The sequence below is a fragment of the Peromyscus eremicus genome, chromosome 8a, assembly GCF_949786415.1.
Source record: "Peromyscus eremicus chromosome 8a, PerEre_H2_v1, whole genome shotgun sequence".
NCBI lineage: Eukaryota > Metazoa > Chordata > Mammalia > Rodentia > Cricetidae > Peromyscus > Peromyscus eremicus.
This window is the reverse complement of record NC_081423.1, coordinates 102,035,962-102,059,924: the sequence shown is the minus strand read 5'-3', so window position 1 is coordinate 102,059,924 and position 23,963 is coordinate 102,035,962. Positions and strand designations below refer to the sequence as shown.

The 23,963-nt window shown below is 53.9% G+C and overlaps 1 protein-coding gene across 1 annotated transcript; it reads right to left on the bottom strand.

Moving 5' to 3' along the window:
• Nucleotides 1-4,101: 4,101 nt before the first annotated feature.
• Chmp6 (charged multivesicular body protein 6) lies at nucleotides 4,102-9,893 on the bottom strand. The gene is made up of 8 exons (XM_059269855.1): nucleotides 9,775-9,893; nucleotides 8,161-8,270; nucleotides 7,983-8,070; nucleotides 7,579-7,665; nucleotides 6,956-7,021; nucleotides 6,724-6,804; nucleotides 5,674-5,728; nucleotides 4,102-5,076 (listed from the first exon to the last, which is right to left on the bottom strand). Exons 1-8 carry the CDS (start codon nucleotides 9,835-9,837, stop codon nucleotides 5,024-5,026), a joined length of 603 nt encoding a protein of 200 aa, XP_059125838.1. The 5' UTR covers nucleotides 9,838-9,893; the 3' UTR covers nucleotides 4,102-5,023.
• Between the last annotated feature and the right edge of the window lie 14,070 nt (nucleotides 9,894-23,963).

Genomic DNA, 23,963 nt, shown 5'->3' with positions numbered 1-23,963 from the left:
TATAGACTAATAGAAATGGGTTAATTTAAGATAGAAGAACTAGATAACAAGAAGCCTGCCACGGCCATACAGTTTGTAAGCAGTAAGTCTCTGTGTTTACTTGGTTGGGTCTGAGCAGCTGCAGGACTGGCGGGTGAGAGAGATTTGTCCTGACTGTAGGCCAGGCAGAACCAGAAAAACTAGCTACAGGGCCATGGTGTCATCTGGGCCTGGGCTACTGCCATGCCCATGTCTGGATCCATTTCTCAACAGCAGCCAGGATCTGGCCTGATGTCCATGGCTCATGTTACCACCGGAGGTCATAGGAGTCATGCGTGTTGAAATCTGAGGGTCATGCTGAGCAAGCCCGGCCCCTCACTGGCCCCAGGATAGCTGGCCTTGTTGCTCGATGGACACTGCACCAGGAGAGCTGCCCCCCCCATGGGAGAGCTGAACCCCGGACTCAAGAGAGATGGCCCCACTCCTCACCACAGATGGCCCTGATGGCCCTGACCTAGGAGAGCTGGCTCTGCCCCTCACCTGAGGAGGGCAGTCCCAGTGGCTCCGATCAACCATCTCAGCTACCACCCAGACCGACATCCTGGGCCTTGGGTTGCTCCCCTCTCCCTAATATCTGCCCCATCTGTGACCTGCTGGAGTGTGAAGGGACATTCCACAGGATCTCCATGACTTGGGGCAGCAGTGGGATGTCTGAGGGGGTTTCAGTGAGGGCCCAGTGATGACGATGTGCCAGAGGCCTTGAACCAGACCCATGGCTCATTGCAGTGAACGTTTTTGGGGGTGGGGCTGGTTGGACAAAAGGATGGACTGCGTGGCACACCACAGCTCCCAATGCCACTAGGATGAATGAAGAGGTGTAGGAAGGACAGAGGAGCGAGGTGGGTTGTTTTGTTTTTAATTAATTATGGGGGGCATGCTGCAGGTGTGTGGGGCAGATACAGAGGGGCTGGGAGGTAAGCAGGATTGGGGTGCATGATGTGGAATTTCCAGAGTCAATAAAGAGTTATGTAAAGAAAAAAAGAGGTGACTGGGGGCTGTCTAGATGGCTCAGTGGTAAAGAGCACTGGCTGCTCTTGAGGGCTCATCAACTCCCAACACCCACATGACAGCCTATGACCACGGGTAACTCCAGTCCCAGGGGATCCGATGCCCTCTTCTGGGTTCTGTGGGAACGTGCATGATGCACACAGACATACATACAGGCAAACACTCATACACATAAATAAATAAAAGGTTCAAAATTTTTTTGAGGAGCTGGAGAGATGGCTCAGTAGTTAAGAGCACTGGCTGCTCCTCTTGGACCAGGGTTCAATTCCCAGCACCCACATGGCAGCTCACAACTCTCTGTAACTCCAGTTCAAGGGTAACTGACACCCTCACACAGATACACATACAGGCAAAATACCAATGCACATAAAGTTTTTGAAAAATTAATAATTTTTGAAAGAGGTGATTAAATACAGGCCTTTGGAGGAGAGAAGCCATCGGTACCACCCAGTGGTAAATCCTGTGTGCTCCAACACTGGGTTGTAAGGCAAGCTATGCCAACTGATGGCACAAAGGTTTTAGGGGAACCGCCTGCTTTGGGACTGAATGTAAGGCTTACTCCACAGGAGGGCATATAAGCCTGGTACTGTAAACCTGGCACCCATGGCGAGGGAGGCCACAGGCCTAGGGGGAACCTGCTACTGCTTTTGATAGATGGGCATGGTGTCAAGCTGTCTTCAAGCCACTTATGTTTATACACACAGACAGTGTCGCTCAGCCTTGGCCTGAGAAGCTGCTCTCTGCAGTGGGCACAGTAAACGAGGGGTCCCATAACTGGTCAGAGAGTCGGGGTAAGTGACTGTTGAGAGCTCATCTGTCACTCCTTCCACAAAGCTCAGGGACATCCAGGAAGGCTGGGCAGAAAGAATGTAAGAGTTGGAGGCCTGGGAGGAACAAAGGGCGCCACCCTCATGAGGGGTTGGTGTCCTCAGAAGCCGGTGAGATGGCCCCTCCTGCCCTCTCACTCCCAGCCAGGTGGGCAACTGCTAGCAGGCCTTAGCAGGAGGATGGCACGTGCAATGTCCAACCTCCAGAACTGCAAGAAACATCTTTCTGTTCACTGTGAATTACCTGGCTGTCATTCTGTCACAACAGGACAGATTAAGACTTAAGACGGGCTTTAAAGTTGAAGCCCATAGTAGTCAAAGGCATTTGCCACCAAGCCCGAAGACCTGAATTCAATCCCAGGACCCATACTGTAGAGGAGAGAACGACTCCTGAGCATGCTCTGGCCTCCATATACACTCCATGCGTCACACACAGAAAAAAAAAATGTAGTAAGAATAAAATAATAGCCCTCAGTGGTCAAAGAAGTCAGCACTTCCTGGTACAATTCATCTCTTTGCATCAAACCCCTGAAAGCTAGGCCAGCACTCTACCCGTGAGCCATATTCCCAGCTTCTGTACTCTGGAGACAGGTCTTACAATGTAGCCCAGGCTGGCCTCCTGCCTTCACCTCCCTGGTGTTGGGATTACCAGCATGAAAGCCACCACGCAGACGTGCGTGCACACAGCTTGGGTGACCGGCCTACAGGACTCACTGAGGGCTGCAAGCATGAGGATTCTGCCCTGAAGATCTGGCAGACGCCGAGGTGCCAAGGCTTCAGCGGCTGACGCAGAAGACAGCCAGCTGGGCTCTGAGTCTGGATCCGAATCTCCCCTCACCCAGCCAGTATTCTGCACAGGAGCCAGCCGAAAACCAGGCATACGTACATCATTCCTCTTTGTAATAGGTGCCCTCCTCCCAGCTGTCCACACAAGTTCATCCCATGAGCTAGCTAGCCTCTTTAGCCCCTGCCTGGACCTTTGGGCCACAATCTCAGGTGGCTTCCAGGGAGCACCATGTACTGCTTGTCCTGCAGTCCCTCCGCCCCAACCTGGCCAAATGGCCCTTACTCACAGTACCACTGCTCACCTCCAAGTCTCCAAGGATTGTCTCTGGCAGGACCCCAGCTCAGCCACGAACTTTATTAGCTTGTGATTGTCATGGATCCCATGCCAACTACACTGACTGACAGGGAAGCATGATGGAGCAGGGAGGTCTTAAGAAGGCCAAAGCTCACAGGGTCAGGAGTGGAGCCTACAGGCTACCACCGCAAGCCAGGTACAGAATACTGTCATCTCAGCATTCAGAAGGCTGAGGCCAGCAGACAGCATAGGCAGTTGGGCTACATTGCAAGATCTTATCCCCAAAAGGAAGTTCTTACTCAAGTTATGACTCTTGGCTGTGCCTCTGCCTGGCCCAGGTCAGACACGACAGAAAGCTGAATGGAGCCTGGCCTACCTGGGCCTTTGAAGCTCTGTCCACAGAACCCTGTCACCTCAATAGTGTACGACTGCAGGGTGTGGGTGCATCCTGCTGCAGGACATTGCTATGGGCTTGGAGCAGGCTTCATTGGTAAAACTACGCTCAGTATGGCCAAGCACCCCAGCAGCAGAGGTGGACAGAGCCCCCTCCTGGTGGACACAGACACTGCAGGAGAGGCCGCATCCACACTTTGTTTGCAGGTCTTGGCGACTGCCAAGCATGCACTCAAGGCTGCTCCCAGTTTTCACCTGCACACTCAGGTTCCATGGTCTCCCAAGAAACCCTGAGCCCTAGCAGTGTTAAGCCTGGCTGTGTGTGGAGGCTGCTCCATGGAGGGGACCTGCCAGCTGTCTACCAGATACGACTCTCTCCATGTGCACTCTAACCCCAAACCAGTCACTCTCTCAAGGTGTCTCAGGCCTGGGGTCTGGCAGTCCTAACCCCCAGACCCATGTGTGTAAATACTCAGCACACACATTCAGAGTGGCCAGAGCCCTGCCCTCCTCTACCTTCAAAGACAGCTGCTGGGCATGGCCAAGGCTGCCCTGGGACTCAGGCTTACACAGGGAGCCCAAAGCTCTCCTCCCCAGGTGCATCTGGCACCCAGTCCCTGGCTTTGCCGAGCATGGTGGCTAAGGCTGTTTCGGTTGGTCATGGGCCGCCCTCCAACCCACCTGTATAACTAACTGACTGTTCCTATGCAGGGAACCATATCAGGACACCAGACTCCAGTCCAAGAGGCAGGAGACCATGCAGGGGCCAACTTTAATACTGGGGTTGACCCGTTCTGGGTTAAGGAAGAGATGTCCTTTCCTGGTGGGCCCTGAAAGGACAGAAAGCCCTGTGGTCCTCAAGGACCTGAGGATCAGGGACTGTCCCCTGTCAAACAAGCACAGGACCCTGAAAGTCACCTCCAAGCTCTGCTCCTCCAGGGCACTGGTGGCTTAGGGACTGGCAGCTGTGTGTCCAGATTCCATGGGGTGCATACCCATTGGAACAGGGTCTTGTCACCTCCTTCAAGATGACTTTCTTCTGTGAAGACCCCAAGTCAGGCTCTTAGATTTGTCCATTCAGCAGTGATGGCCCCTGGTCCACCTCCCCAAAACATAAGAGGCTCAAGTCTGAGGTGCCAAAGAAGATGCTCCGAGAGATTTGGAGAACACCAGTACCCTAGGGTTTCTGTCACTAGCCTGTAGGGAAACTGAGGGGCATCAGGAGGCCAGGCACGGTGAGAAGCCCTTAACTGAAGCCCCCCACCAGCTTGGAGCAGCAGAGACAAGAGAAGGAAACAGGGACCCCAAGGTCTGAAGCGCTTCCTCACAAAAGAGCGCAGGTCACACGGACTGGGTCAGCCATGAGAACAGCACCAGGAGTATTGGGCTGCGGCCACTGTGGGAACCACAGCTGCCTGAAGCCGGGCCTGGCTGGGCTTTGAGTGTCCACTTAATCCAGAACGAGAGCAGGACAACGGTGCATCCAGACTAAAGCTCGAATCGCGTTGTGGTGCCCTGATGTCAGGGCCCGTGTGAGCTGCTGCTCCAGCCACCAGCACCTGCACTGGCCAGCGCAGCCCTTCAGGCCTCCTGGGAGCCCTCAGGGTTGACACGCAGCCAAACGCTCTGGGGGCCAGTCCTCAGAGAATCCCTGCGAGTCCCTGGAGAGCCGGAGTTATGAAGCTGCCACCAGCTCTGCCTGCCTGGATCTGGCCTTGGCAGGGGCTTCTGTGGAGAAAACAACCGTTCATGATGTACTCATGAGCACAGCAAGCTCTCAGAGGACGAGGCCAGAGGCTGCAGACGAGGGGTGCGCCCAGCAGGGGGGGTGAGTTATAAACAGGAAGCCAGATGGACCTAGAGGCTGGGGCACAGCCTGTGCAGTAGGTCTCTGGAGGCTTAGGGCTCCCAGAAGCCACACAGAAACAGAGGGAAACATGGAGCCACTGGGACTCTGAGTGTCCATTGACCACTGGCTTCTGAGCTGTGAGCACGCTGCTGCAGGTGCAGTGCTGCCCAAAGCTGTGAGTTCCAGACGACAGCTGGACTGGGGGATCTAAGCCCTCGGGGGCCCAAGTGGCTGACAAGCCTTCTCCCAGGGCTGATGAATGGACATGCCTCTGTGAGTTGGTCTGGATCCCATTAGAGGACCCAACCCTTGGGAACCCACTCTCCATCAACCGGGGCACAGCCACAGGTACACTTTCCCACCGGGCTGTGGGAGCTGCCGGTGGGCAAGGTAAGAGGAGCACTGTGTATTGCTCCCTCTGAGACTTATGTCTGCGACTTCAGACCAACACACTTACACACAAAAAGCAGAGGTACCTGGGTTTATGTCAGGAAGGGGCTCCGAAGGAACCTCTGGTAACTCGATTTGTTCCTGCAAGAAGCAAAGATGAGGCGTGAGCTGCCACAGGCTGCCCTGGCCCTCAAGAGGAGCTGGATCTACTTGTTAGCTGCCCTCAGAGGGAAGCAGCAGCTGCGAGTCTACTGCTCAGAGGCCCAGCTCTGGAGCCTTGCACTCTCCTTGTCTACAGCATCTTTACAGATGACCACTACAGAGGTGACAAGGCCACTCAAGAGGCCCCAGGACCCCAGTGATCTGGAGCTATTCCCAGAAATATCAGTTCCCAAGCAGGGGCTGCAAAAGACCATGGAGAAAGTAGAGACCAGGGTACGCTGAGTCCCCAGGGCTAGGAAGCCATGACGGGCTTCTGCTGGGAAGCACCGAGGGGCTACAATCCTGGAGGGCTGTGGGGGAAAGCTGCTCCATGGGTGTAGGTGGCCTCTGTCCTCCTGTGGCCTGTCTTCCCAGCAGCCCATCAGGCTTCTGGCCCTGGCATGTGAGCAGCCACAGGACCCAAAGGTAACTTCCTGGACAGTCGTACTGGGCTGTGAACAGCAGGGGGCTCTGGGCAGCAGTAAGACCTTAGCAAGCAGAGGTCATGGCCAGTGGAGCTAGAGAATCCAGTTTGGGAGCTACAGAGCTCGTGGCCTGGACATGGGGTCAGACCCAGCTGCAGCACAGCAGACCCTGGGGCCTGCAGTGCAGAGGTGAACAGATTCCACCGAGTCACAAGAGGAAAGCAGGCTGATGGGGCGGGGCAGGCTGAGCATGTCCCCTCTGTCCATACATGGGTCACAGGTGCCTGCAGCAAGCTGCTGGGTCAGCTTCCAACCACCCTGCTTCCACAGCTCCCCAGCCACCAGCACCGGTGTGGAAGAGGCCTGGCCTCAGCACAAGTGAAAACCATCTTAGGAAGGAAATCAGGAAACCAGGACCCTGGGCTCAGACATAACAGCTAGACACACCACCAAGCAGAGGCCTATAGGGTCCCATCCCCCAGGGGACCAGACAGCCCTGGGGACCTGTACCTGAGTGATTGCATTCAGCTCTTCCAGGATGGCATCCTCATCCTCCTGAGTAAAGTTTCCTGCCAGCAACTCATCAATTTGCTGTGGAAGGAAGAGATGTACTGAGAAGCAGGCCTGGTGGGGCTCTGGGTTCCTGGGGACAGCAACTGGCAGGGAGGGGTATTCCCAGCTGTGACTCTGGGTTCTCCCGGGAGGCAGTGCAGTGGGTGGGCCTGTGCCCAGCCAAACATACCCGCTGGTACTCTACTGCCTCCTGGGTCTCGTCCAGGATCCTCTCCACCTCCTCTATGGACATCACCTGGAGATGAGATGTGCGTTTCAGGGCTGCTCAACAAGGCAAACGACAGCCCCTGCCCCTATCTTCCCCTCAGCAAAGCCAGGGAAGCGAGCCTGCCCTTGGCTCGGAGCCAGGCTTGTCTTCAGAGGCACTGCCCAGACCTTCCCAGACCCAGAACCACCCTGACAATTATAAATAAAACAGGTCAAAACCGGAAATCCTTCCCGGGAGGAGACCGAACTTCCTCTGTGTACAATCAATACGGCACCTCTGCTGGCCTGTGTCACATGCACCTCAGACCCTACTCAGATACCCGGAGAGGCAGCAAACCCAACCTCTGGCACTGAGCCCCACGCCCTGACCAGCCCACTCACCACACCCATGCCCTGCCTTCCCCACCACTCAGCACCAGTGAACCCAGCGCAAAGGTGGTGCTGTGCCACACCTCCCTCAGGTCACGCTGGTCCCTGCCAAGCATGGGCACATCCCCCAGTCCAGCTAAACTCAGGTCCTGAGCTGGCACAGACGCTTGACCTGCCTGCGGCTGCACCCGCCTGCCGGGCGCCGCGAGGACCTACCTGGTGCATCTTGTTCAGACACTCGTTGCCCACCTGAAGCCCCTCCATCACCTTCATCTCAATCTGCGTGAACTCGATGCTCTGAACCTGAAAGCAGCAGCCACTGGTCAGAAGCCCTGCTGGGCTCTGGACCCACGTGGTGACAGGCTTCTGGCATTGGAAGGAATGTCCTACCCTTTCTGGTTCTCTGCTATGGCAGCTGGGACTTACTGAGAAAGTGCTGGAGACTTTCAGTGGCTCCAGCCAGCAGGGGCAAACCAAGATGCTCTTACCCCAACCCTGGGAGATGCGCATGCGACCCCATCAGCCCGACCTGCTCCCCACCTCCCACCCTGGGGTGGCCAGCCCCCACCCCATTCCCTAGGTGCTCTGGTTCCCAGCAAAGGCTCCTGGGCACAGCCTACCATGGCTTCCAGGCTGCTGATCTGGTTCTCCGTCCTGTCGAGCAGCTGTTCCCGGTACCTCTTCTTCTTGAGCAGCAGCTTGGCCCGTCTGCAAGGGAAGCCACCTTGTCTGTCCTGGCTTAGCTCCAGGGACGTGCCTCCTTTCCCACCACACTAGCCCCAAGGAAGTGCCCCTTACTCTTTCCTGCCATCCCGCAGCAGCTGCCTGGCCAGAGCCCGCTCCCTCTCCAGCTGCTGTGTGACCCTCTTCTGGTACTGCCTCAGCTTGTCCCTCTGCTGCTTCAGTTGCTGGGGAGAGAGCAAGAATGCAGCCCGGTCAGCGGCTCCTCCAGTCAGGTTCTCACCAGGCTGCTAGTCCCGACATGGTCAGGAAGAGCCAGGCAATCCTCTCTAACGGTGGCCTCTGCCACCCAGAGGATGTGTGGCAATATTCAGAAACACCTCTAGACTTACACGGCGGGGATGCACCTGGCATCCCCAAGGCCCACTGTGCCAAGGAGGAGACTTCCACCCTGCTCAGCCACAGCCTGGCCACAGCCTGTGCTCCTTGGGTCACTGAGGTGGCCACCAGGCCCTGGAAGGTTCTAGTGTAACAGAGAACATGACACTGCATGCCATCCTTCACTCCACCCCTCCCTTCTTTTGAGACTAAGTGTTGCCCAATCCCCCGCCTCGGCCTGCTCTTCCCATTTTTATCGTGTGTAGTGGGCAGCTGTTGAGACTCCGTGGATTTCTCGCATTAATCATGCACTTGGCTCTCCTGTCTCCACTGCCATCTACCTGAATGGACAGCAGCGGCTTGGCTATGCGCTGCGTGCCCTACAGTGAACGCGTGGCCACTGTTCAGCTGTGGTCAGTCCTCCCTGCTTAGGCCATTCCCATTCTCTGTCCAAATGCTGTCACTTCAGATGGAACTACCATGAATAGGTGCAGGCCCTGGCCACACTTCACACACAGAATGACTCCTTGAGGGCAGACCATGGTAAGTAATTCAGCTAGTGAGAAACCATCCACCATGCTCTCCAGGTTACCTGGAAGACCATGCCAGCAGGGCAGCTCTGCTAGCTGGGGGAGGGAGGACTGGCCCCCAGGTCCTTCACCTCCACCCAGTGTTTTCTACAGGGTCTGCCCCCCAGCGGGCATCACTATTCCCACCCTTCAGATTTGGAGGCTTTGTGGCCAGGCTACACGTACTCTTTCCTCTTGCCTGGAGATACTAGAGACCAGTGGAGCTGCAGGAAGGCCAGGCTGTGCCTCTGCAGAGCCAGCAATCTGAGTAAGTCTGGCGGCGGCGAGGCGGCAGCTAGGGCTAGGCTCTCTCCTTCCTGTGTCCCTGACGCGACTGTTCAGATGTGTGCTTGGCAGCGGTGTCCTGACTGCAGGACCCACCTCTGTGACAGTTCTACTGAACACTGGAGGACGGCGTCCTGGGACACGGGTGTCCCCGGGGCTTCCTGCACTCCACAGAGGCTGCAGACCGTACGAATCACACTGAGACTTCCAGTGACAGCCACGCCCACGGGTTCTTTATCTGGGGCCTTTAAGAACTTTCCGTAACTTATGGCTCGGGATGCCGCGACCACCGGCTGTCAGCAGCTTCCTTCCCGGCACCTCCTCTCACGGATCTGCCCTCCGCCCCCACACACAATCCAGGTCTTTCCGGGCCGAGCCGCGGCCGGTCCAGGGGTGTCTGCAGCTGGGCGCGCGATGGCACCGGAAGCGTGACCCGCTCCGCTTCCCGCCTCAGTTTCCCCCGCGGGGCCCGACCCCCCGCCCGCCGTCGGCCCCTCACCAGGATGGCCCTGTCCTGCTCGGTGACCCGGCTCTGCTTCTTGCGGCCAAACAGGTTGCCCATGGCGGCCCCGCGCCGGCCGGCCGAGCCCGTCGCCGCCGCCCCGCGGCCACCGTACTCCGCTCTCCCTACGGCGGCCGCGTGGAGCCTCGCGCCGCAGAACGCGAAGCAGATTCGTACTTAAGAGTGCGCGCCCGCGGGCTGGATTTTCCCGGCGTTGCGAACGCCCTGCCTCGCCCTTTCGGCTAATCGAACGGGATCTTTGACTAATTCAGTGCATCTCAGATGGGTGAGCCTAAGCCAGGCTTCCCGACCTTCAAAAACGCCCAGCCGACGCCCCCACCCTGCTGGTCCCTGAACAGGAAATGCTGAATTTAGTGACACTACTACACCTTGCTAAGAGGCCGTGCACCCGCGTGCACCTGCCACTCGTCACCTTTGTCCCCTAGTCTTCTCACTGGGGTCAGGGTGCAGGTGACAATACAGGGGCCCTACTTCCATTTCTGGGGGCTTGGGCTAACGATGAGTCAGCCCTGCTGCTGGGACGGACTCAGGGACCCCCAGGGATTCTCTGATCCCATCTGCCCTGCGTAGGCCCTTGGTGAGTTAACTGGGGTGCCAAGACACTCGTGCCTGGGGCTCTACCCCCTAACAGCCGCCAAGGGCGCACTGTTGCCCTGGATTCACTGTCTTGGCCAGGAGGGGAGTAATCATCCCTTTGAGAGACAGTACAAGGAGCTGTGCCAATTGCTAAGCATTCTTGTTCATTTATGCCTTTCTGAAATCTGGGCTCAGTCTTGACCTCAGGTTCCACACATCGTGGATCCCGTAAATCCGGTGACTACCCCCTCTTCCGGCAGCACCTTGTGATTCCCGAACTGCCTGCATTCTTCCTTCCCCAACCCCAGTTCCTTCAGTAAGCAAGTGAAGACGGTATGGGGGCCTTTCTGGTGGCGGCTCTTGTGATCCCTCACCCGGAAGAGGCTCCCAGTCTTGACTTGGCTTTGCCTGGAAAAGAACAGCACGAGGCCAAGAGGAAAGTCTGTGGTAGTGACTTGAGGCTCTGGCTACACCTAGAGTTCTAGCTCCTTCTGTCACTTTAGAAGCGTCTCTGGGGGCGGAGATTTGTTGTTGTTTTGTTGGTTGGTTGGTTTTTCACTCCCGGGGCCCTCCAGCTAGTCAGGGGTCCTGTATTCCAGGGCACTACACATGCCAGTACATCCAGCGGCCCGTTATGGGCTCAGCCACCGCTTTGGTGGCTAGCTACTGCATTTTAGTCTCTGCTGTTCTGTGGCCCTATGACAGCTTCGTAGTGGTCCCTGTCCCTGTGGTCAGCATTCCTATAAAGGGCAGCACTGGTGGACCCTTCTAGGAGGCTGGAGCTTCCTATTTGGGTAGTTCTCAAGCCCTAGTGGAGGCCATGCTCTGGAGTGCTCGATAGAGGTGTTGTGCAGGTCAAACGTCATGATGGTCAAGTCCCACCTCTCTGAGGCTTTCTGTCCACTTTTTTTTTTTTTTTTTTTTTTTTTTTTGAGATAGGGTCTAACTATGCAGTTCTGGCTGGCCTGGAACTTGCTATGTAGACCAGGCTGGCCTTGAACTTGCTATGTAGACCAGGCTGGCCTGGAACTCACAGAGACTGGCTTTTGTGCTCTGTCCATTCTTGTCTACTCTGCGCTAGGATGTCCTGACATCGCAGAGTCACTAACTGAGGTCCCGCCTGTCAAGGCGCAGACTGAAGCACCTGGTGCCTGTAGCTCAGGGTGTGGCTGGCTAGGGTTCTACTTCAGCCTCCCCAGTCTACCACTCTGGAAGCTCTTCCACACATCCTCCCAAGTCTCTGCCAACACAGAGCTGAAAATGTCTGAATTCTTGCTGTCTACAAACCAGGATTTGGCAACTATGGCCTATGAACCAAAATTGGCTTAGAGATGCCCCTTTCTTGTACAGCCTGCAAGCTAAGAATAAATATATATTTTCATTTATTTATTTTGAGACAAGGTCTTGCTATGTAGCTCTGGTTGTCCTGGAACTTGATATGCAGACCAGGCTGGCCTTGAACTCACAGAGATACACCTGCCTTTGCCTCCCAAGTGCTCAGGGGGGGTGGGTGGTGGTGGTGGTGGTGGTGGTGGTGGTGGGTGGGGTTAAAGATGTGGCTAGTTTTATGTCAACTTGACACATGCTAGTGTCACCTGAAGGAGGGAATATCAATTGAGAAAATGCCTCCACAAGGTCTGGCTGTTGAGCCTGGTGGTGGTGGTACATGCCTTTAATCCCAGTACTCAGGAGGTAGAGACAGGATCTCTGTGAGTTCGAGGCTAGCCTAGTCTACAGCATGAGTTCCAGGACAGCCAAACAGCCAAGACTACACAGAGAAACCCTGTCTCAATAAAATAAAATAAAATAAAATAAAATAAAATAAAATAAAATAAAATAAAAATTTTAAAAAAGAAAGAGAGAAAAAGAGACAGAGGTCTGGCTGTAGGGCATTTTCTTAATTAGTGATTGGTGGGGGAGGGCCCAGCCCATTGTGGGCAGGAACATCCCTGGACTGGTGGTCCTGGGTTCTATAAGCAAGCAAGCTGAGCAAGCCATGGGGAGCAAGCCAGTAAGCAGCACCCCTTCTCGGCCTCTGCATCAGCTCCTGCCTCCAGGTTCCTGCCCTATTTGAGTTCCTGTCCTGACCTCCTTCATTGATGCACTAAGATGTGGAAATGTAAGCCAAGTAAACCCTTTCCTCCCAACTTGCTTTTGATCACGGTGTTTCATCACAGTGATAGTAACCCTAACTAAGAACCACAGAAACACACACACACACACACACACACACAAAGGTGGTAGAGGACCAGAAGAACAGGAAAGTAGTAGACAGAAGCCTTGTGTCTTCTCAAAACATAAAACATTTAGTATTTGTTCCTTTTTAAGTTTTGAGGCTACATTTTGCTATGCAGCTCAAGTAGGCCTTGAACTAGTGATCCTGCTGTGGCCTCCCAAGTGTTAAGATCCGAAGTGCAAGGACCATTACACCCATCACTGTTTAGTCTTTTATAGGAAAAGTGTCTCCAATTCTCGTTCCAAACCATTTCCTGCCATGTCACACCTTGGGCCCTCGGACTTACCTACAAGCCTCATGAAAACAAAAGGTGCTGCAGAAGTCCTCCAGGAGGGTGGGAACGGGAGGGCTCATAAAAAGGTCCCTAAACGTGGGCCCTAGCCCCTTGGCCACTGTCAAGTCTGTCTGCTGGGAGAGGGTTCATGTGATTTGGAGTTCAGGGTTCCTGTCTTTCCAACAAGGTGCTAAGGTTCCCCCTCTGCTGCCAGGGACAGGACCCTGGGTCTCTGTGTCAGGCAAGTGATCTACCACTGAGCTACACACACCCCAGACCAAGGTCCTAACTCTCCAGAAGGAACTCCTGTGGCCAGGTGCAAGTTCAGCCAGTCTTGTGACTGTGGCGCCCCTGAAAGAAGGCTCTAATTGCAACAGTGCCGTCCTGTGGCCGCGAGAGGGGAGTGAGCCCCTCAGAGGGTCCAGGGAGCACTTAGTTCTTAGCAGAAGACTTTGGAGTTGAGCCAGCTGGTGACTACTGTGACTGTTCCAGTGCACTGAGGGGTCCCCTGCACCATGGTGACATGCAGCAGTTACTTGGACCCCATGTCATGTTAAGTGGCCCTTTATCACTACCAGCCAGTGGAAGCAGCTTCCTCTGTGGCAATGCCCACATGCCAGGGGCAGTAGCACACATTTCCCATAGGCGAGAAGTCAGTAGCGTACAAGTTCAATGCCGAGGCCTACAGTATACCGTAAGTCCATCTTGGAAGATATGTCTCCTAGGACTGCTCCTGTGATCACGCGTCTCTACCGTCCCAGAGAGAGACCGGAGCTGTACTGGTCACCAAGGACTGTTAGACCTTCAGCCATTCAAAGGGCACACAAAAACTTAAGGAATGCAGGCATAGCAAATGCCAAGAAAATGACCATGGGAAGTTGCTGAGTGCCTGGGAGAACACTTTGCCCACGCTGGGAAGACTCTGTTGGAGGGGTACGGCTGTCTTTGGCGAGGAAGCCTGGCAAGGATGAAAGAAGGATTACTTGGGGGAGAGGTGCTGGCTAGTCACAAAACTCAGAAAGAGGCGTGTGTGGCCAGGGGCTCCCACCGGACGGTGAAGGCATTGCTGGGAGGAAAGCAGCAGAGGAGTCTTCAAGAAACCGGCAGAGAGGTGGGGGTCTCTGAAGAGAGGCCACTGGGGTTTGCAGGGCTGGAGGAAGGAGGGCCCAAGACGGAGGGTCGGGGCTAGGGCGTGATCCAAAGCATTTGCAAGGCATATGAAGTCCTGCCCCCACACCCCTCCACGCAAACAAACTAGAGAAAGGGAAGCCCCGCCCCCTCCAGGCCTTCCTGCAGTTCTAGCGCCCTCTGCTGACCAAGCCCAAGCTTGCACTCACTGGAGAAGTTCCAGGGTCCAGCTACACCCTCACAAAGTTCACTCTGAAGGGAGTGCCTGCAGGGAAACAGCCACACCCACAGCGAGCCTGTGATTAGGGCCACCACGATGCTTCTCAGTCCAGGTCTCAGATGCAGGATAGTTCCTTTCTGGCACCTCTGTATGCTTGTTCTTGAAGCTTAGCCACCAAGACAGAAGGGGCTGCCAAGCCTGGAAAAGAATCCAGTCAGGATTTGTCATGGTTTGCCAGAGAAACATCTCCAACATACTCCCGTCTCTGTGTGCTACCCACTGTGTGAGCATCCTCTCCCACAGCTTCTGCGGCCACGAGGCTCTGCTTTGCCATGGTGCCAGAATCAGCGGAGTTTCTGAAACTGAGGCAAACAAATCCTTTCTTAGGTCGTCTCTGGCAGTTACTTTATTTCAGCCATGAGACAAGTGACTGATGTCACACTCGTGGTAGTGAGTCATGTCAGAAGGAGTGCTCCAGCCCCTATCAGGTGTACCACCTCAGCTGGGGTCAGCAGGGCAGAGGTGAGCCTTCCTTGACGAGCACCACACAACTCCAGAACTGTGAGGAGAATGAACCACAGCTCCTGTTTTACCCACTTTTGTTACACAGCCATGGATAACTAACTGTAACGGTGCTTGTGGGTACCTCGAGAAGGCAGAGGGAAGGTTAAGGGAGTGTATGCATAACACACGAATAGGTCATTACTGTCTGTCCAGTGCTATCCTGACTCTGGCCTGCACTCGGGAATCAGGTGAGAGTTCCTGGCTTTCCACTGAAGCACTTTTTTGTTTTTAAGCATATGTATGTGTGTGTTCCTGTGAGTGCAGGTGTGCAAGTCCCACCATGTACACGCAGGGGTCAGAGGACAACCTCAGGTCCTATCTCACCTGTTTGAGACAGGATCTTTGGCTCGTTATGTGCCCAGATTTGCTGGCCCACAGGCTTCTGGAGATTTTCTTGCTTCCACTTCCCATTTCTCCCTTGATGACTGGGATTACAGAGGCCTTGTTACGGGTTCTGGGGAGCTCTCAGGACACATGCTTCACCCCAAGGCCATCTTCCCAGCCTGCCACTGAGATACTCTGTGTCTGGTTTGTTGGCCCCAGCTGGCCTTTTAAAAAGGATCATCCTCTGCTCTAAGGCATTTGCAATGACCGGAGACTGTCCCAGCTCCTTTGTTCTGCCTGCTGCTCTAGGTCTGGCATCCTGTGTGGTAACTGTACCCACCCTGCCTGGGCCTCTAGCCCTTGCTACCCCAGGTTCCTGAGAAATCAGGGGTCCATCCTCCACTTTCAGCTCTGGTCTGCAAAGCTCCTCACTAGTAAGCTTCTCTGCCTTTGTGATGTGACTATGAACAGCCCCAAGAGGCTCAGGTGTTTGAACACTCATTCCCAACTTGGTGGCAGTGATGGGGGAGGTGGATTATGGAACCTATAGGCATGGGCACCTGGCTGGCATAAGTAGGTCACTAGTGACAGGCCTTTGACAGTTAATGGTTCTGTCTCCCTCTGGCTCCTGGTCTACCCCACTGTGAACAGCTGCTGCCTCCCACCCCTTGCTGCTGTGGCCAGAGCTGCTCTGCCATGCCTCCTGCATGGCAAAGTGCAACCTCCTGAAACTGTGAGCTCACACCAACCTGTCTTGCTCTATGTTGTTTCTGATGGGCTTTTGTTTTAAAGATGCAAAAAACACGAATATAGCTTTCCCCTGGGGAGACAAGAAAAGTACAGAGCAGCTTCCTCCCGACACCTGACTTTAGTGTACTTTCCTCCCAGAGCACCCCAACCTCCCTCTCTCTCTCTCTCTCTCTCTCTCTCTCTGTCTCTCTGTCTCTGTCTCTGTGTGTGTGTGTGTGTGTGTGTGTGTGTGTGTGTTCCTGTTAAGCAGCTGACACATCTCACTGTAGCACAGTCATAGACACTGCCTGGGCTTTTCACAGACAGGCAAACAAATGCTGGAGTCCAAGGCTTGGTGTATGGACCAGCTGCACAATTCCAGGGAGCCAGTGGCCATGCTTGTGTGGTCTCTGAGTCTGTCTCCCCAATATTATCCAGCCAGATAGCAAAACCTTGTGCGTGTGTGTGTGCGACAGGACTCAGCTAGCTCTCACTTCCATCCGGTCTGGAGTGACAAGCTCCAGAACGTGTTACTGCCACAGGTATGGCCTGCAAGCAAGGGAGCTGTGCAGATGGGTGCAGGCTTCTGGTATGAGGGCTCTGTGGAGAGGGATCACTATCAGCCCCTCTATTCTCTTTGTCCAGGGGCTTTCTGGTTTTCTGCTCAGATGACCTGCAGAGGCTGAGAATTCAATTTACCTTGTAATTCTGCACCCTGCAGGGTACAGCCTGCCTGCGATCCCCAGGCACAGCAGCCCCACGTGTTTCCTGGTTTTCTCACTCTGCCTTGAACTGAGAATTTAAAACCCCTTGTATGTCATTCTAAAAATGCAATCTTCCTGGTACTGGCAGACATCAGCATCCCACCCCACATCTCTGGTCTCCACTCTGGTGCTGCTTAGAGCTGTTCCTTGGTCACCCAAATCTGCTTTCCAGAAAGACTCCATTCCAGGCAGTGACTAGGAATTTCTAGTCATGACTAGGAATGTCCTCTCACCCAGCCCTAGGGTCAGAAACACCAAAATCATTGAAAGAGTCGGAGGAATAAAGGGGGCAAATTTCTCTGAAAGCTATGTGGGAAGTCACACTAGGCTTTCCCTAGCTTCCAGAAGTACCACACTGTGATCCTCCGCTGCTTGGCTGGCAGAACATCACCCATCTCTGCCTCCGCCTTCACACCACATCTCCCTGTGTCTGTGTCCAAATCCTTTTTATAAAGACATCATCACATTGGATTAAGACTTGACTCAACCTAACTGTACTTGCAACAGCCCTATTTCAAATAGACACATTCTGAGGTACTGGGGGTCAGAACATCAATATGAGGCTTTTTGTTTGGGGGTGTGCTGCTTGCATATATATGCACCATACATGTGCATGGTGTCCACAAAGCCAGAATAGAGCATTGGACTGCCTGGGACTGGTGTTATAGATGGTAATGAGCTGCCACTGGGTGCTGGGAACTGAACATAGGCTCTTTGTTAGAGGAGCCAATGGTCTTAACCATCCCTCCAGCCCATCACCATGAGTTATAGGAGAAAAAGGCAACTCACACCGCAGCGGAGTCTTTGCTGCATTGGGTACCAGTGTTGGATTTTGGTACCAGACTGAGCCAGCTGACGCATCCTTCCTGGGTATTTCACCGGAAGGGTATTTAATGCTGAGAACCGCGTGACTTTAAATCATTGAAGGAGGTGGAGGAGTGAAGGCTGGGGAGTGCTATCCCCAGATCTCAGGGCACAGCAGCTTCTACACCAGCCATGAGAGCACACGAGGCCACAGATGCAGGCCTGAAGACCCAGGGAACATGGAGTCAGGGGAGGCACAGCTGTAGAGCACGTGCACTGAGGGGTGAGACTCAGCAAGCCGGCTACAGGTAGGAGGTGGGCGGGTCATAGGCGGGAGTGCAGACAGGAAGTGGGCGGGGCATAGGTGGGAGGAGTGCAGACAGGAGGTGGGCGGGGCATAGATGGGAGTGCAGACAGGAAGTGGGCGGGGCATAGGTGGGAGGCGTGCAGGCAGGAGGTGGGCGGGGCATAGGTGGGAGGAGTGCAGACAGGTGGGCGGGGCATAGGTGGGAGGAGTGCAGACAGGAGGTGGGCGGGGCATACGTGGGAGTGCAGACAGGAAGTGGGCGGGTCATAGGTGGGCGGGTCAGAAGGAGGTGGGCGGGGCATAGGTGGGAGTGTAAGAGGATACAGACAGGCGATAGGTCTAAGGGTGAGGGTGTGTGAACAGGCCTGTGAAGTGTCTCCAGTGATCCCGGTGGGGCCTCGAGGACCAGATTAAGGCAGTGATAAGGACTCTGCTGTCTCCCACATTTCCGGTCTCCAGAGTTTTTATAGGGAGTCTAACTTGGATCTTCCTCACGGCTTCCCGCTTTGCAGCACAGGGTGGCAGTGGAGCTGACACAGTGCCGAGCCACCCAGACAGTTTGGACCGGGATGAGAAGGGGAGGATGATCAGGGAAGGTTTCAAGAGGATGGTCAGCGTGTAAGTGTGATCCCGGTGTGTTGCTGGCCCGTGGTGGTCCCTTCTGCCCAGATTACCCCAGCTCTACCGGGTTCAAGGACTGGCGGGCACAGGAAGCGTTTTCGTCCTTCATTCCACTCTGCTGATTACCTTCCATTTAGGGCTACAAAGCAGGAAGGAGACGGACGGGGGCATCTCACCTTCTCAGGCCTCCATTGGCACTACCAGAGAAGGGCTGTCCGGATGGCCCAGTTTAGGCCAACAATCTACCCATGAGTCATGAATGATTGACCTAGCATGGGAGCCCTACCCTCACCCGAGCCAACTCGTGTCCAGAGAGGCCCAAAGCTTAGAGCTCAGCTGGTGAAGCTTGGAGGAATGGGCACTGGTCTCAGACAAGTGCTCCCCTGTCTCCATGTCATCTAGGTGTGTGACTCGCACGAGTGCATGTTGACTCACGGCTCTGGTCAGCAGATCTCAGGGAACACAAAGTGTGAGCCACAGCTGCAAATGACACACGCACTGAGTGGTGAGATCAGGCTCCTACTGGTGAGCTGCCTGCAGAATGCAGGCAGGCTGTAGGTGAGTTACAGGGAGAGGTGTGGGAGGGCTACACACTGCTTCCAGTGGTCTGGGGGGAGGGGCCTGAAGCTCAGTCTAAGAAGGCAGAGGCACAAGTAGCAGAGACTATGAGACACGCCCAAGGAACACTGTGGAATCAGTAAGAAGACAGACAGGAAACCTCAGGGGTGGGGCCTGAGCTCAGGGGTGGATGCTGGACAGTGAGGACATTGGAGAGATATGCTTGCTTTCAATGTGACTTGGATCGCCAGCAGTGAGGGGTAGCCTGGGTATACTGTGCTGGGCCTTCTAGAGGAATTCTGGGGAGTGGGGGTGCTCTGAGGGGAGCTCCTAGGGAACAGAGGAAAGTTCCCCTCTTCGATACTTTGGGGACTTGGAGAGTGGGTGATACTGGCTTGCAGGGCATTGTACACATCTTTTTTTTCTCACGCATCTTTGAAGGATTAAGAATAGTAGGGGGAACAGGGCAGGAGCCGCTTTCTGCTGGGACGTTTTGTACCTGTTAGTGTGGGCAGTGGCAACTCCTACGGAGACCACGCGGTGGCACTGTAGGACAGGTAGCTGCTGTGTAGCCCAATAACCTCCATGCTGGGGTTCTTGTCACAGGATGTGCCTGGGTTTGGTGAAGTAGTTTATTCATTCATCCCTCACTCATCCACTCATTAAATGGCTGGTCCACTCATTCATTTCCTCATCCCTCTCTCATTGATGCATTTATCCATCAATGGCTCACTCACTGATTCATTTGGCACCTATCATTGGTGGCCCTGCTCTGGCTTGGGGGACATGGGGCAGTGTGATGAGGGATAAGGTAGAAGGATTTGGGGGGCAGTGGTCAGAGAAGGCTTCCCTGAGGAAGTGGTAGCTGATCCCAGAAGTGTGATCATCAGACATGACAGTGCAGGACAGTGTGGAGTGGGGCAGGGTGACAGGCTTGAGGGGTGGGCAGAGGAGGTCAGGACCTGACCTGGATCACCAGCAGCTGGGGCTTTGGCAGCTGTGAAGGGTCAGGATATGAGGATGACACAGCCTTGGGTCACTCACCTTGGTGGACCACGTGCAGTTTAAGAGAAAATCTTGCCTGGCACAGAGGGTCCATACTTCATCCCTGGCTAATTGCATCTCACAGGGATAGAGTGTGATGCAGAAGCACACCTGTAAACCCAGAACTCAGAAGGGTGAGGCAGGAGGATTAAGAGTTTGAGGTTAGCAGGGTGGTGGTGGCGGTGGCAGTGGCGGTGGCGGCCTGTAATCCCAGCACTTGGGAGGCAGAGGCAGGTGGAACTCTGTGAGTTTGAGACCAGCCTGGTCTACAGAGCTAGTCCAGGACAGGCTCCAAAGCTACAGAGAAACCCTGTCTTGAAAAACCAAAAAAAAAAAAAAAAAAAGAGTTTGAGGTTAGACTGGGCTACACAGTGAGACCCTGTCTCAAATACCAAAACTAAAACCAAACCAGATCTAACAACCAAACCCAATGCAGTCCATCTGAGACTGAGAACCAAGAACAATGGGCCAGTGGGGTGAGATGGCTCAGGTGGTTAAGGGCACTTGCTGCTAAGCCTGATGACCTGAGTTGAATCCCTGGGCCCTACATGCTGGAAAGAAAGAACAGACTCCCACAAGTTGTCCCCTGACCTCTATGGCATGTGCATGCCCACACATGTGCAGGCACATATATACTCTAAACAAATAATAAGCAAATAACATTCAGAAAAATCATAAACACGTTTCTCATGATTCTGGATATTCAGAGGGTTCAGTCTCTGATGTCATCCTGGCTCTGCCTTTTAAGACAGAGCCTTGAAGCTGGGCAGTGATGGCACACACCTTTAATCCCAGCACTCAGAAGGCAGAGGCAGGTAGATCTCTGTGAGTTCGAGGCCAGCCTGGTCTACAGAGTGAGTTCCAGAAGAGTCAGGGCTGTTACACAGAGAAACCCTGTCTTGAAAAACAAAACAAAAAACAGAGCCTTGAACGCTGCATCATGTGGTGGTGGAGTAAAGAGTAAAAGGGGCCAAACACGTGACACCTCTTCCCGAGGGGTTCTAATTCCTTTCATCCCACATTTTGTTGATTCATCCATTCCTTGGTGGTCATCTCTGCCTTATGAACAACATCTTGTAAACATCCCTGCAGGATTCTATGTGGTCACGTGCTTTTGTTTCTCTGGGGTTTATATTTAGCCCTGGGATTGCAGGATGGTAACCCCATGCTGAACTTGATGAAGAAACACCAAGCCTCTTTCCACAGTGCCAGCCTTCTGACACTCCTACCACAGTGCCCAAGAGCGACAACTCCTTCATGTCCTGGTGGAAGCCATGTTGGCAGGTAGGAGATGGGGTCTCCCAGCAGGCTGGTTGCATTATCTAGGGACATTTTCCATGTGCTGGCCAGTCATTTGTTGTCTTCTTTGGAGAGATGTCTAATCAAGTTCTCAACTGGTTTCTTTTTAAGATATTGGGTTATTAGATCTTTATAATGTATTCTGGCTAGTAAGCCATATCAGAGACATGATTTACAAATATTTTGTTCAATTACGTAGATATAGTGTCTTCTATTTGTTTGTTTGTTTTGTTGTTGTTGTTTGACCGAGGCAAACTATGGAGCCCCAGGCTGACCAGCTACAGAGGCCAAGCCAGCCTTGCCTTCACGGTCTTCCTGAAGCCTGGGATTATAGGCATTGGTACCCTGTCTGGGGTATTTTCACCTTTTTTTTGCATCTTTGTTAGATAGGGTCTGACTCTGGCCAAGTTGGCCTGCAAATTATGGCTGGCCTCCTCCTTCATCCTCTTGAGTGACATGAGCCACCACACCCAGCTGAAGACTATTCTTCACCCACTGAAGTCTTGTCACATAGGAGTCCCAGCCTCTTATCTGCACTCCCTGTTCTAGTTCACTGGCCGGGAACTCTGACCCTTATCTCAGCACCATGTTCTGGCTACTGTAACTTTGTGGTAAATTTTGAATTGAGAAATGTCAACCTTCTAATTTCTCCTTTTTGTTCTGGCTATTTGGGGCCCTTTATAGTTCTGCAACACAAGGAGATTTTCTATTTTTAAAACTTAAAAAAAATTATTTTTGACTATGTGTGCCAGTATGCGCACATGAAAGTGCCGGAATAAGTCAGGGCTCCCCTTCAGCTTGAGTTAGCCTTCTGACGTATTACTGGGATTGAAGAGCAAGAGCAGAAATGTTCTTAATGCTACACTCTCTCCAGTCCTGAGGGTTGGTTTTTCTATTGAACTTTTTCTCACTTGTGCGTAGGCATGTGCACATTCATGTGAACATGGGTACAGACGTGTGATAGCAGAAGTCAGAGGGCAACATTGGGTGTGGTGTTCACCATCCCCCCTGGAGATAGTGTCTCTTGCTTGCTCCTTGCTGGCCCATGAGCTTCTGAGGTTTTCCAGTCTCTGCCCTCCACCTCACCATAGGAATTCTGGGATTACTGATGTGCGCTGTGTCCAGCTTGTTCCAGACACTGGCTGGTTACTTTCTCTGTAGAGCCAGAGTGGGGAGAGATGTCATTCTCCTCTTTGTTGATAGGCCACAGGGTGGGACTTGCAGATGGCTGGGTTCATAGAAAAACATCCCTGGGCCCTTTTACCAGTGGGAAGCTGGGCTCAGAGCCCAAGCTGGGGGAAGGAGCCATCCTATCCCATAGACCTCTTCTCCCTTAGCAGTTCATGCCACAGCATAGAACAAGTTCTGGGCTTTCCTGTCATGTATGCAGCTGTTTAGACCCTTCCCCTGATAGTGTGTGTAGGCTCTCTGGGACACCTCGTCTTCCATGAGGATGGGGCTGCTGGCCTGCAGCCTGTAGTGGCTTCTGCTCCATCAACAGGTGGTGGCCTGACTCATACACCACACAGTGGGCTCCCCCCCCCCCCAACAGGTTCTCTCTGTGTAGCCTTGGCTGTCCTGAAATTCTGTAGTCCAAGCTGGCCTTGGTACCTTCCAAGTGCTGGGATTGAAGGCGTGCACCACCACCACCCAGCTCACGGTGGGCTTTTGAGAGCAGTGGTTGGTTTGACTTCACTATGATACAGGTGGCCGAGCCCCAATGTGGATGAGGCCCTAGCTGCAGCTGGCGGTACCTCCTTATCCTTACTATCTGCAAAGGAGTGAGGCACAGCTTGCTGGCGGAAGGGATGATTCTGTTGGGCAAACCACCCCAGAAAAAGGCAGGGACATGGTGGCTCTCTGGGCTTCATCTCTCTCTGCCCCTGCCCCCACCAGGAGTCAGGACCCTCAGTGCTATGCAGAGAGCCCTAGCCCCTTAGGTTAGAGATTGTAGATCTTGTCTCTATGGCCAGTCACCCTGAGCCTGCCTTCTGGGTTGAGACCATTGGGTAAAGGCTTCTCCACATTCCCTCCTGAGAGCTGGAAATGTCCAGCACTACTAGAGAAGGACTGTAAAGTTGTACGAGGCTGTTCCCTTCCCAAAGATTTGTCAGTTCTGCTTGACAGGGTGTGGGTAGCCTCCCTGGCTACATATGAGGGGCACTTGACTATCAACAATGCTGAACCCTAGGTGATGCTGAGCTCTCGGGCCTAGCAGGTACATGTGGCATGACAGTACTGAGGGGCTCTCATGGTGGCTTCAGAGACTTCTGGAGGATGGGTCCCTGGAACTCTAGTGGAGCCTTGGTCTGTTCTGAATTTGCTACAATCCTGCCATGTGAGGGAGAGGAGTGGGCTGGGATGGAGAGCAGACTCTCCCATCACCCGTGGATGGCCTGTTTTCACACGTCATGGGTAACATGCAATTGGGGGGAGAAGAAATGCTACACAGGCCGATAGAAGAGGGTGGGTAGAGTATGTAGGGCCCCTGGTTTCATGCCAGGACATGTTCCTGAGACCAAAGAGGCAATGAAGGAAGTCCTACAGCTCTTGCCCAGCTCACCACTGTTGTAGCAATATTATGCTGTGCACGGCACTCTTGTATTGTACCATCATCTTCCAGTGTGTGGTCTAGTCTCAGGTCCAGGGCACGTGGTGGCCACTAAAGTGGGCACAGGAGTAGCTGAGGCAGGGGCCAGGCAGCATCAGGATTGGTG

Excerpts from the sequence above, each read along its gene's own strand:
- Chmp6 (XM_059269855.1), bottom strand. The coding sequence starts at position 9,837 with ATGGGCAACCTGTTTGGCCGCAAGAAGCAGAGCCGGGTCACCGAGCAG. Across the intron at positions 6,805-6,955 it reads AGGCAGTAGAGTACCAGCGG|CAAATTGATGAGTTGCTGGC; the intron begins GTATGTTTGGCT and ends TTCCTTCCACAG. Across the intron at positions 5,077-5,673 it reads CCTTCCTGACATAAACCCAG|AAGCCCCTGCCAAGGCCAGA; the intron begins GTACCTCTGCTT and ends TTTTCTCCACAG.